Source organism: Lagenorhynchus albirostris, chromosome 21 (genome assembly GCF_949774975.1).
Source record: "Lagenorhynchus albirostris chromosome 21, mLagAlb1.1, whole genome shotgun sequence".
NCBI lineage: Eukaryota > Metazoa > Chordata > Mammalia > Artiodactyla > Delphinidae > Lagenorhynchus > Lagenorhynchus albirostris.
In genome coordinates this window covers 22,957,180-22,971,168 of record NC_083115.1, presented here as the reverse complement: position 1 = coordinate 22,971,168, position 13,989 = coordinate 22,957,180, and the positions used below count along the sequence as shown (strand labels likewise).

At 36.9% G+C, this 13,989-nt stretch overlaps 1 protein-coding gene across 1 annotated transcript in view; it reads left to right on the top strand.

Moving 5' to 3' along the window:
• The first annotated feature begins 155 nt into the window (after positions 1-155).
• Positions 156-13,989, top strand: part of TRAPPC11 (trafficking protein particle complex subunit 11) — a 40,705-nt gene continuing 26,871 nt past the window's right edge. Inside the window, exons 1-10 of the mRNA XM_060136424.1 lie at positions 156-321; positions 2,736-2,960; positions 4,795-4,964; positions 5,620-5,690; positions 6,490-6,604; positions 7,587-7,686; positions 8,057-8,130; positions 9,948-10,044; positions 11,723-11,856; positions 12,511-12,658. Coding sequence (XP_059992407.1) covers positions 2,757-2,960; positions 4,795-4,964; positions 5,620-5,690; positions 6,490-6,604; positions 7,587-7,686; positions 8,057-8,130; positions 9,948-10,044; positions 11,723-11,856; positions 12,511-12,658 — 1,113 coding nt within the window. The 5' untranslated portion in view covers positions 156-321; positions 2,736-2,756. The remainder of the gene's footprint in view (positions 322-2,735; positions 2,961-4,794; positions 4,965-5,619; positions 5,691-6,489; positions 6,605-7,586; positions 7,687-8,056; positions 8,131-9,947; positions 10,045-11,722; positions 11,857-12,510; positions 12,659-13,989) is intronic.

The window sequence follows — 13,989 nt, the reverse complement described above, 5'->3', positions numbered from 1 at the left end:
CCTTCTCTCCCCGCCCCCAGCTCCTGCTCCTCTAGGAAGCGGAGCATCTTCCTTACGTTTCGTGGAGCAGCGTAGAGTTCCGGGACGGCGATTGGCCTAGGGCGCTGTCGGTCAAGCCCAGAAAGTGCTTCCTGTGCCTGCGCGGATGGGCCCTGGGAAGTCTCGCTTGTGGGCACCGGATCAGGGGCGGTGGTGGTGGTGGTGGTAGGGACGGCCTCCGGCGTTTTGTGACACCCACACCCCCCCGCCTGCTTCCCCTGGTTCTCCCCCGGCTGGCGGCGACCGGCCACAGCTGCAGCGGGCTCGGGGCGTGCGGCCTGGGTGAGTCCGGGTCGGGAGACCAGTGGGGCCGGGCGAGACCGCCGAGAGAGATTGCTAGCGCGTAACGATGCTGGTTTGGGGGGCCTGTGATTTCGTACAGCATCAGCGAATGCATTTCTCTTTTAGCTTCTAAAGAAAAGACACACCTATTTCTAGGGACTCCAGGTTTAAGGGGGGGTAGGGGAGGAGTGGAGGAAGATAGCGTCTGCCTTTAGAGCTGCAGCGTTTCTTCATTGGAGCTACCGGAGCAGGATTCTGCGACCCTGGGGCGGTATCCTTTCCTAAGTTGGGCAGTTGCTTCGCATCCTCAGCATCAGCTTTTGTTTCGCCATCCCGGCCCCAAACTGTCTTTCCTCTTTTGATTGTTTTGTAGTTGGACATCTTTGAATCCCATCCTTACTGGCCTTGTGTCCTGCATCCCGAACCTCCGTTAATTAAAAAATAGTGACTGCATTATTTTTTTTAACCTGTCACTTTCATTAGGTCACCTTTCTTTGCAGTCCGTCATTATTTCTAAGAGTCTTCCTTATAATTTTATGACCACGCCAGCTTCCAGACGACTTCCATTGCACTACACGATCTCCCATCCAGAGTGTTCGCTTCCTACTTCTGCACCTCCTTCCAGGTCATGGTTTGGTTAGTTGCTTCATTGTTTTTTTTCCAGGAGATCTGGAAATTTCTCCTATAGGCTGTCATCGAGATCCATACAACCTCTGCACTTGTCCTTTGCTGATATTCTTCCCATTTTTTGCCACCGAATAGGCACAACCATTTCAAATGCCAAAGCTTTTAAGGTACAATGTGGCAAGAATTTCTGATACAGTTTTCGTACAGTTATTTTGGGACAGAGTTACCGTAATTTAGAGCTGCACTGTCTGGTATAGTAGCCAGTCGCCATAGGTAGCTACTGAGCATTTGAAATAGGCTAGATGTGCTCTGAGTGTACAATACACACCAGACTTTGGAGACATAGTATTAAAAAACGTAAAACATCTTACTAATAACTTTTATAGTAATGTTGAATTGATGATAATATTTTGGACATATTGGTTAAGTAGAATATTATTAAAATGAATTTCATCCCTTTACTTTTTTAATGTGACTACTGGAAAATTTTTAATTATTTATGTAGTTTATATTATATTTCTCTTGGACAGGATTGTGATTTTAAGTGATTTAAACGTAATTTCTGTCTCCCCTTATTTCCACTCCATATTCACGGCGAATTCTCTTGCGCCTCTGGGGTTATTAAAGGAAGTGGGTATTTAGGGCTCTAATCTAGACTCTTTGGGATCAAGCAGTGGTACCTAAATTGTGTTTTGACCCATCTCTTTTTTATTTTCACCCCAAATTCACTAGATCTAGAATCTGTTTCTGAACATGCAGTCCTTTGCCCTCGTACCTTAATCCTGTCCTCAGAGTATCTGTTTAAGCATTTCTAAAACTTCTGTCTATTGTGGACATTTGTCGTTTCTGATAGACTTTGCAAACCAATTATCTAGTACCCATTGTTCCGTCAGTACTTAAGTGTGAGAAGCCTAATAGTCTTTACTAAACTAACTTTTCAGTTAAAAATACTGTTTTGCCAATCAAGTGGTGGCCTAAGTGCTCCTAACTTCTCACAGAAGTTGTATTTGAGTCCTTTATGATATACTGGTGGAGATCACCTTTTAAACCAACCATGTGATACATGTTTTTGAAAATGAGAAATTATTCTTAAAATATAATAATTTTGTTCGCAATAAACACTTTTATATAATTGCTTTTCAAAACGTAGTGCATCTTGGATTGATATAGACCGCTTCTCAGCTAAAGGGCACAGTAGAAACATGTCCTCCTAGAGGTTTCCATTCATTATTAGCTTTTCCCTTGTAGATTTTCCTTTAAGTAGTACATTTGTATTAATTGTGGAGAAATGAGAAAACATAGCTACTTAGATAATTAGCATATTATTTTAATGATATCTCAGGAAATCAGAAATTAGATGTTAGCAATTACAGAGAAATTAGAGATAGTTGCACTTTATTATATATGTAAATCAATCGTTGTTTTTCTTTATAACTGAAATCAGAAGTTTGATCACCCTCCTGCTTTCCTGGTCTGTTTATCCCAAAGTTTTGTGTGGTTTTGAGATGTTACTGGAAATAGTGATTTGTCTTAAAGTTGACTGGAACCCTTGTATATGAAAGATTTTTAAAAATATTATACCAATAGTTATTAAATTTTAATAGGTCCAATTCAAGAATTAAAGTTTGCCCTTTTGCTCTCTTCTTTTGGATTTGCTTGACAGTTTGTAGACACTCAAAGACTTTCGTCTTTTTGTAATGTTTTACAAATGGTGGAGGTTCATATGTTAGATGTGGATGTGGGCTTTTAAGAAATTAATTATTAACGTATTAACATTTGTATTTCAGAATTTTCCTGACACCTTGAACATGAGCCCCACACAATGGGACTTCCCTGTGGAATTATGTTGTCGGCCTATGGCTTTTGTTACTCTCACAGGCCTGGATGTGGTTTATAATGCTGTCCATCGAGCTGTCTGGGATGCTTTCTGTGCCAATCGGAGGGCTGATCGGGTACCGATTTCTTTCAAGGTGCTCCCAGGTGACCATGAGTATCCCAAATGTAGACCCAAGGTAATGACATTATGATTGCAAGGGGACTCTCCTTCTCCGTCTGTCTCTTTCTTTGCATGTGTGTATCTTTTCTGTTCCTATATCTGTGCAGGAAAACCCCTGAGTTTATCAAGGGTATGGTTATAGTGGTGCATGAAGAAAACTCCAGACGTTTTCCTGTATGTAATATGCTACAGATGTATCTAATAATCCCTTTTTTTTTTACTCCAGAAGAATAATTACTTTATAATTATTAAGCTTTCTATCCTATGAGCCTAGGTTTTCCATTTTTTATTTGTTGTTAAAAAGAGACCCCAAGGCTCCATAATTTTAACAAAGGCCTCTCTAAAAGGAAGGTCTCACCATTGCCAGTGTCATTATAAAATCCATAGTCTCTGCAGCTTGGTTTGATTTCACAGACATATTTTGAGCACTTGCTTTGGTTTAGAGTACCTGGAACTATGCAACAGGCTGGTGATAGAAATTTAAATAATACATACTCTCTGTCCTTGATGAGTTCTACATAAACTAAAACAGTTTATTCAGTGTGGAATAGGAGGGGTATTAAGTTCAAAACTGACTTTTAGAATGAACATCATGGTAGAGACTCTGATTTACTTAGAAAAAAATACTTAGAATGATGATAGTATGAATTAATAATAGCAGCTCATACACGTGTATTGCTTATTATGTCAATTTGCTTTTTAAGAAAGTTGTGTACATTGACTGATTTGTCATTTATTGTAATCTTTTCAGGTTGGTCTGAAAGTCAGTTAATAAGACACATTGATTAAAATAAACTGCCTACTTTTTTTTCCCCCTAGAGCAATGTTTCTGACAGACTGGTCTTTGGACCAAGTATATCATCACCTGGGGTGTTTATTAAGCATGTCAATACTGGCTGTCCTCAGTTAAACTCGGGGGAGCATAGGACCTGTAGATTTGGTCACCTGCTGATTCTTTTGCATGTGTTTGAGACTCACACACCACAGACACAGTTTCATATATCCAGCGCCAGGAACTATGAGCTTTCTCTGAAACTGTGGGAGCAATAGCACCCCTGGCTCTTACACACTACTTTTAATGCGGTGTTTGTGTCAAGGAAGCCCAGCGACCCAGCAGGACTCACCCCTTTCCTCCTGGATTCATTCTTCAGAATCCTCATTTTCCTCCTGGTTCTCTCTTGAGTTCCCAAGGTGTTTTGTGTCAGACTTCCTTCCTGTCCTCTCTTTCCTCACGTGGAATAACCGTTGGACCAGCGTGAACTGGAGTAGTCTGGCCAGTGTGGGTGCTTTGGGGGTAGTTTGAGATTTCACCCGGCTTCTTCAGGGCATCCCCTCCCCACGACGTGGCACTTAGCGCTGACCCCCAGTGACTGCCCTTACGCTTCTGTATTTAAGAATTGTCCTTCATTTTTTTCTTTCACTCACAAGTGAGGTGTAATGCCATCCTGGTGACACGACTCTGAAGCAGATGAAGCCATATTGGGTTTTAGAGAATATTTGAGCAGCTTTTACAAGAATGGAATCTGGGATGGGGAGGAATATAAGTAGAATTTATTGGGAAGAAGGCTGTTTACTTCCAGGGTATTTGAAAGCCTTGACATCATTAGAAATGCTTTGGCTTTGGTCAGTCTTTAAATGGAAACGGTACTGGCTCTAGGGTTGAGATTCTACCTCCAGTACTTGCTGGCTCTTACCTGATCTCTGTAAGCCTGAACGTCCTCATCTTAGAAATGCGGCGTGTGTATACTGAATGAGATGAATACAGAGAAAGTGCCTGCCCTCCATAACAGGTGATTTCTGCTGCTCTTGTTGTCAGAATACCTCTTTTCAACTTTGGCTAATGTTTGCAGAGAACTTCGTATGAATGGTACATTCCCAAAGGGATCCTAAAGACAGGCTGGATGAATAAACATCTGAATCTGGTGCCAGCCCTGGTGGTTGTGTTCTACGAACTAGACTGGGATGAGCCCCAGTGGAAAGAAAAGCAGTCTGAGTGCGCGACCAGAGTGGAAATAGTTAGGTATGTCCCGTTTGTCAGGTTGACTGTGTTGGGTCAAACTCACATCTGGAGTTTACTGACATTTATCGAAGGCAGCTGAGTGCCGTTAAGTCTGCAGTGGTCATTTGGGGATCACTGGCCTCCAATGAAACCTGTTCACTTCCAACAGGTAGCATTAATATTAACTTAAGGAATGGTAAGCAATGTGAAGAAATTTCTAAGACAAATTGACCTGAAGTTCCAAATGCTTTTTCTTGCATTTATAATTTTTTTTGGGGGGGAGATATAGTGATTTGCTGTTTAGTCTCATAAAACACTTTTTGCTTTATCACCATTTATTTCAAAGTAATTCTTTTGGATGACTAATATATCACTATAAAGAAATAAGTTGCAGTGTAACTTTTACATTGAGGTATATGTTAAACTTTTGCCTTTAAAGCAGGTTTTTGTAAGGAACAGAAGCTTGATCTGAGATTATACTTTTAAATTTTAAATCATTGTGGCATGTGTGTTTCTTTGTATGTAGGAAAAGAGTTCCCCCAATCTTGGGGTTTTTAAGTTGCAGTTTGTTTTTCTTTGAATTGTCAAGCTTGTATTTTATGTAGTCTTGAATACATTTTTTAAGTTAAAACAGTTTAATTACTTAATTAATTTTATTGTTATTTTTCCACTGCAGGCAGAGTTTACAAGGGAGAAACACAAAAGTTGCAGTGGTTCTGATTCAGAAGAAAACCCCTTTGCCCCCAGGTAGCAAAAGGTTAATTAATAACTAATTGATTTGTGTATCCCCCCAATTCTTATTACCAGGAGGCATAGTTTTTAATGTTGAAATCTTTCATGCATTCAGTTATGGGAAATATGGTGTGTTAACTTTAAAAAGTACCAGTAATGCATGAGTAAATGCTTATTTTAAAAATTAAAAACATTAAAGAGTGTAGATCTTCTCAAGTCCTGCTGCCTGGTTCCCCTTCCCTCCAGGGAGGCACATGTCAATTGACAAAAGAGTTATTCACTTGATTTTTAAAAAAGAAGGTTTTTTGCTTATCTGAGATCTATTTGAAATTATATTCCTTACGTAATATTTTTTTCTTAATTTGCAATAGAGCAAAGAAAAATGCTGCAGGATTTCTAGTTTCCTATAAGAAAATGTCCTGGTTTCAAATGCGTATTTCTTCTACCATCTCAGACTTTAGAAGCCAAAATACTATTTTTGTTTCTATCTTGAAACTTGAAGCATCTTAAATAGTTTTGGAAACAACTTTCATGAACTGTTGCTTCCATTTTTAGTTACAGTTATGCGGTATATCTGTTGGCATTACTCGGCCTGTCTTGGCCTAGTAGAAAATTCCAGTTTTCTCCTAACATATATGTACTGTGTAACTTCTAAGCACCCCACAGAGCTCTCAAGGATTCCAGGGGTCTTATAGACGTGGTGAAAAGTGGTTTGGGTTTTTTTTCTTAATTACATTGTCCTGATTTGGGGAAATGTCCATTTAGAAAAAATGCATTAATTATTTTCTCTCTTTATGGCACTTGTTGTCAACAGGAGAAGATGTCATTGCTTCAGAAAGGGCTGCAGCCTTGTGCAATGCGTGTGAACTCTCGGGGAAGTCTTTGTTTGTACTGCCCCATACGGACCACCTTGTGGGCTATATTATAAGGTAAATAACCTAGAATATATACTGAATCTTTTAAGTTTTGACTATTCCATTGTATTTCATTTTTTTACATATTTTTCTTAGATGTATTTAAACCCTTTGAATGCAGCTTCAGAACTCTGTTTTATTCTGAGGAGGAAGAACCTTGAAGTTCAATCCTTATCTGACTTTGAATTCAGCTTTCTTTCATGCCCTAGGAAGATACTTCTGATATGTACTTATTTTCACAAACAGAACTTTGAGTTGTTTATCCATCTCTGGGCAAATTTTCTTGGTTCCTCTGTAGTCTCATAGTTATAGAATGAAGCAGGATTTAATTTATACAAATGTTATTTTCACCTCATTTGCCAGTTCTCATTTTTGGTCCTTTTCCCATTATTTTCCTTAATCTTTAAACCCTAAATGTCAGAGTCACAAAAGGTAATTGAATCTAGTTGAGTATTAGATATTTGTTTCTTTCATACTTATAAAATTATAAAATAATAGGAGATTATTAGTGATTACCTAAGTTTTACAAATTACAAGAAAGTTATTTTTATCAGTTATTTCTTAGATTGTAAAATTTTAAATGGCTTTTGGTGGGTCTTCTTTTTAGATTTTTTAATCTAAAAATTTAGCTTATATTTTGCTTTACTTTTTATCTTAATCATGAAGTAAAGCAGACATTATCTCTGTCAGGATTTTATTTTCAGGTCTTATAAATATGATTCTTGAAACACTTTGGTTTAAAATAACTTCAGTGTTTGAATGTTGGTCTTTTTTTTTTTTGCGGTATGCGGGCCTCTCACTGCTGTGGCCTCTCCCGTTGCGGAGCACAGGCTCTGGACGCACAGGCTCAGCGGCCATGGCTTACGGGCCCAGCCCCTCCGCGGCACGTGGGATCTTCCCGGACCGGGGCACGAACCCGTGTCCCCTGCATCGGCAGGCGGACTCTCAACCACTGCACCACCAGGGAAGCCCACTGAATGTTGGTCTTTTTTAACAGATTAGAAAACGCCTTTTATGAACATGCACAGACTTATTACTACACTGAGATTAGAAGAGTGAAATCTCATAAAGAATTTTTGAATAAAACAACACACCAGGTACGTGTCTTTTCCTAAAGAAGGAAATAATAGCAGCATTCTAGAGTAGATTATTCATCGTTGATTATTTTTGAGGAGATGATTTAATGTCTTTAATACTTTGATGTCTTTAAATGGCTTCTGTGCTTTTGAAGTTTTTTTTTAAAGCGTTTAAAAACTATTTTGTCTTTTGTCCTCTTTGCCTTTAAAGCTCTTGAAGACAGATTTTGGTAGCCTTCTTAACTACACTTGTTTACTGGAATAATTCTTGAACTTTAATTTTGGATATTTGCCTTCATACTTTTAGGTCTCCTCTTAAACATTATTGTAATTTTTACATTTTTAAGAGAATATATGTAATAATGATATTTTTTTCCATTCTTCTTTTCAGCTTTTATTTGTTAGACATCAGTTCAAAATAGCTTTCTTCAGTGAGTTGAAACAAGATACACAAAATGCTCTGAAGTAAGTTTCTAACAGTTGTCAAACTAATTTTTTCTTTATGTTAACAATAACATAGTAGTGGCAATTTCTGAATCTCAACCAAACTTTAAAATGTTTATGTTGGTTAGAGTCAGGTTTGTAATATTCACTTTAATTTTTCTAGTTAAATGGAATATATTTGAGCTTTTAAAAAAATATATCCATTTTATTATCAGAAGTAAATTTTATAGTGTCTGAAAGCTTTCTGGTATAATTTAATTAAATTTCATGATCTAAAGAAACATATTAAAATTTTTCCCATTCTGTTACCTACTTCTTCTTTGTATACTCAGTAAAATCCTTGTGTTAAGACTGATTTTCAAAGTTTCATGTGTATTAAACATTATCTGAATCAGACTGAATTTCTTAATTTTTTTTCAGTTTATAATACCTGCCAGTAGCATCATTTTTCATTCTTTTTAAAATTTATTTATTTTTGGCTGCATTGGGTCTTCGTTGCTGCACACAGACTTTTCTCTAGTTGCGGCGAGCGGGGGCTATTCTTTGTTACGGTGTGCGGGCTTCTCATTGCAGTGGGCTCCTCTTGTTGCGGAGCATGGGCTCTAGGCATGCAGGCTTCAGTAGTTGCGGCACACAGGCTCAGTAGTTGTGGCACACAGGCTTAGTTGCTCCACAGCATGTTGGATCTTCCCTGACCAGGGCTCGAACCTGTGTCCTCTGCATTGGCAGGCAGATTCTTAACCACTGCGCCACCAGGGAAGTCCCATTTTTCATTCTAAGGCTCTGCTTAGAGCTTTGAAGAGTAGTTGCAGATGTGTTGGCGGTGGTTAGGCATTTTATCCCTTTGCTTTTAATTTACTAAACACAATTTAATAAAACATCTCTTTCTAGCTTTAACTCAGTTTTTTAAGATTAACAGTGCCAGTGTAGCAAAAGGATAAAAACCAGCTATATATCCTAAAAGTGGGGAGAGGCTAAATATACATGGGAGGGTGGAACAGAGAAACAAATAAGTCTGTCATTCAGAGGAATATTGCAGAAACCTCCTCTCTTTTGTTGCTAATGAGGTGCTAAGCACCAAATTGTGTTCTATAAATCTCAAACTTCATATAGTTTTAGTTGGTTTTAATGTAGTTCATTTTTTATCTGTGGTATTAGTGAAACACCCTCAATTCCAATTCTGTTCAAACACAGTTCTGGAAAGAAAAAATGTTACGTGGAGAAGTTAGGAGCAAACACTTTTCTTTGGAGAAGACTGAGATTTTCTCATCACCTTGCATCTTCTATCAGACTTGCCTTTCTCACACTATTCTTTCCTTCAGCGCTAGCTGCCCTGAGGGTATCCGCACTGCAGCCCGTACCCGAGACCAGTGACACCCGTTTCAGTTGTGGAGATACTTGGGTTTAAAGCTGTTGACCCATCTCTGTCTTGATAGCACCTTCTTCGCTAATACAATTTCTATTTGAGAAGCTCAACATGGTACTTCTAAAAAATACTAATTGTTTTTAACAATGTTAATTTTGTCATGTAACTCTGGACACTTTTCCACTTTCATTTTGCAGCTGAACTCCTATCAGTTATAGGCAGATGTTAATGACAGCAGTGTACAGTGGTTCTGTTCTTAGAGAAAAGTCATTGATTCCTCCCACACATAGTGAATCTATATCATTTTTCAGGACATCAGAGATTGTTATGTATATGTTATTATTGAGCTGTTGAGTGCTAAGAAATGTTGAGTAAATATTGTTTCTGTTATTTCTAATAATTTTGCTCTTAGGAATCTTTTCTTAAAATTAATTTATATCATAATTAACTACCTTCCCCATGTCTATATTAGGAATTACAGGACTGCCTATAATCTTGTACATGAATTGAGAGCCCATGAAACTAATATTCTGGAAATTAAGACCATGGCAGGATTTATAAACTACAAGGTAATAGTTCTACTTCCAAATAAACAAAATTTGGCTTTAAATATTGGAGTATCTTTTTAAAGTTTGGAAATCCAGATGACTCACTTGCTCTGAAAAGTGAGTATTTGATGAATTATGCTATGCTATTTTATGTCCTTTATCTCCAGGAGCACCCTGGTTCTTAGCAGCCTAATTGTAATGCTTGGTTTTGAGCTATGGTCCCAGAGTTCTCATTTAGAGGAGTTTTATCTTGGTAAAACTCCTTGAGGAGGGTCTTTTGTTTGTTTTTAAGTGGGTGCAGGAGGGAGTGAGAAGAAAGCTGCCTACAGTATTGAATTTTATAAGCTGCAACTTATTAGAACTGGGTAAGCCTTCCTTGGTTTAATGGCCAGCCATAGAAAAGGTGTACCTATTCCCCTTAGAGAAAACTTTTATATCTGTTATGTGAGCATTTTAAAGTTGTATATGGTAGAAATAGACACCCCCAGAAGGCAGATGAGGCTTTGTCTTTTGCTTTTCATCTTTCCACACTCATCTTTTCAAGAGGCTGGCACTGGGTTAGTGATGTAAGGGTAGAGGGACACTTTGTTCACTGCATGTGTAAGTGTAAATTGGTACAGCTTCTATAGAGGCTATTTTTGCAATGACAGTGCAGATTTAAAGTGGATATTCCTTTTGACCTAGCAATTCCATTTTGGGAAATTTATCCCACATATGTGCTAAGACTTGCAAATCACATATGTAAGGATATTTATTGCCTCTTGTAATAGGAAAAGGTTGGAAACAACCCCACAATAACTGACTGGTCAATATAAATTATAACTCCAAACAACGAAATATTATACAACTATTGAGAATGAAGCAGCTCCGTGCATTGAAATGGAATGATATCCAAGGTATATTGTTAGGTGACAAAAGTAAGGCACAAAGCAGCATATTTAGTGTGATGCTATTTGTATAAAAATAATAGTTTATTTGTAAATGCACATACTTGTCTGTGGACAGAATATATCACCAAATGTATGCTGGGAGCTTGTTGCCTCTAGAGAGGGGAATTGGATGGCTGAGGGACAGGGATGGATGAGAGATTTAACTTTTCATGTATTCCCTTATACCTAAAAAAATAAAATTAAAAGTGGTAATAAGCATGTGGAAATAAATTTAGGCTTTGTTTCTTCTTTTTTTTTCATTTACCCTACATACATATAGATTATTACTTTGAAATAACATCCCAGATAATTTTTCAAGAATTTCTGTAATCCTTGTTTGATATGGAGTCTACTGTGCTCTAATTGTTCTACAAAAAATCTTTTGCTTTCTGACAGTTCTAACACTAGAAAGTTAATCTGTCCTTTCTCAGTTACCTGTTGCAAATACTTCATTTTTGCCCGTCTTTATGCTCTTCATTGGGTTTAATATTTCTTTATTCTATACTTTAAAAAACTTTGTAAGGTATAGAATAGATTCATCACAAATAGTGAATAATTTTATTCATGAATCAAAGGGACATCCTCTGTTTTTAGCATAACCTTTGTAATAGAGAAAATCAGTTCTGTTGCACTTCAGTTCTACTGAACTTCAGAGAAGGAAATTCCATACTCTTTTTAAAGTTAGTCTCAATTTTTATATATTTTTAAATGAATACGCCTTTTGACTTTGGTTTTCTTCTTTACTTTGGGGTTGATTTTACATCTTCCAGATCTGTAGGCTGTGTTTTCAGCACAACACCCCACTGGACGCAATTGCTCAGTTCCGAAAGCACATCGACTTATGTAAGAAAAAAATCGGAAGTGCAGAGTTGTCTTTTGAGCATGCTGCATGGATGTCTAAACAGTATGTTTTAAATTATATTTTCAGAATGTTTTTTAAACAAATACTTGGGGTTTGGAGGAATGGAGTAAGCATGGACTTTGGTTCTAAATCGAACTAAGATTTTTGTCAGTAAGTAGGTTTTTAATGATCCACCGTAAGTATGTTCCCAGTAATGGTAGATACTGATTCATACAGTTTCTTAATGGAAATTAGCTAGTTCCTGGGACCATCTCTTTCATTCAATATATATATATATCAAGTTTCCACCATGTGTCTAGACACCGAGAATATAGCAGTGAATAGACAGTATCCCTACTGACATGGAACTTGCCCTCTGAGACTGATGACTAAAAATTGCTAAAATGAAAATTTTCCCAGAAACATGGATGTATTTGAGTGGTGGGAACTATGTTGACATCTGGCTTGATGGTATATTTATAAAGACCTGCTAACACAGAGGAGTTGACTTAAAGAATTTTTCTGTAACCTACGATTAGTGTGTTAGTATTTACAATGAAATCCCCACAATTAATAGTTCAGCAGTAGCATTATTTTGATACAGTCTGCTGAGGTTATGGTTCCTGGATGAATAACTACTAGAAGTAAGCTGCTTTTTCTTTCCTTTTTCTTTTTCATTCCATTTTTTTATTTCTTGATTTTTTTTTTTTCTTTAAGATTCCAGGCCTTTGGAGATTTATTTGATGAAGCTATCAAGTTGGGGTTGACAGCTATTCAAACTCAGAATCCTGGTTTCTATTACCAGCAGGCAGCATACTATGCCCAGGAGCGGAAACAGCTTACGAAAACCCTCTGTAACCATGAAGTAAGTCACTGACTCCTGTATTAGCTGGCATTTAGGAAATCTATTAACCTTCTCTTGAAAGAAGATAATGCTGATTGGTGTTGATAATTTTTTCCAAGCCTTTGCATGTAACAAGTTTTTATCTTTTATATTTTCAGGAATTAGGATTATTTTCAGTTTTAGCCTGAGTACTCTATTTTCACCTGTGAATTAAGCAGAAGTTTTTCTTTGAAGAACTGATTTATGATTAGCGATAAGTCAGTGATTTAGAGGAGAGAAAGTTACTTTAAAATAAAAGCCACAGCTTAGTCCATGCCATACTGTAAATCCATTGTTTTGTTTCTGTGATCACTGCTAGAGTTTGAAGGACACTGAGAAATGTGCTTTATGTTGACCCACTGGAGAGCATAACATTGGCCTTCTTTCTCTTCCTGGGGTTCTCCATGGAAAACTCTAAAGAATCTATTTGAGAATGTTAACTGCATATTTTCTTAAACTTGACATTTCATTTTGCCTTTCTCTTGGATGATTATATTTAAATACCAGTTTCCCCATAAGCACCTTTAAAATAAGAACATGGTGTGTGTATATAGATAGAGATATTTACATTCACATAGTTATATCAGTTTATTTTCACTTAAAACCTCAGATTTCTTCTCTGAAGATAGGTGAATTTTAACAACAGTGCTACTTAAAAAACTTCAAAAAAAAAAAACAGTTTGCATATTAGTACTTTAAATGCTTGGATTTTTTTCCCCTTAAATCATGATATACCTAGACTATTTTCTACCATGTTATTTGTATATGATGTATAATTTCATTGCATGTATTATATTTTAAAAGTTTGGCATATTATATTTGAGCACAGTATTTTAAAAGGTGATTAAAACTGGGTCTTGTATGGCTATGAGAAAATGGGCATTAGCAAATATTGGCTGGAATGTAAAATAATATTCTGTCAAGTAATAAATTAAGAAGCCTCAAAATCATGCCTTTCTTTTGACCCAGAATTTCATATTCAGGAAGCCTAAGACAGGTAAGAGATCCTAAGAGATAAGTATTAAAATTTATTTATAGAGTTGTTCTGACAGATTTATTAATTGTAATGTAAAATAAAAATAACAGTGTGAACAGCTATAGGGAATCTGTTACAATGTGGAACAGCAGGCAGCCAAGAAAAATAACATTTTGGAAGAATCTTTAATGATATGGTGAGATATACAGAATGTATTTAAAAGAAAAAAGCAGGTTGAAAAATTATTTCAGCTGATGACGAATAAACGTTTGCATACAAAATCTGGAAGAATAATGTATATACATTGTTAACCGTGGTAGTAGCTCTATAGGTAATT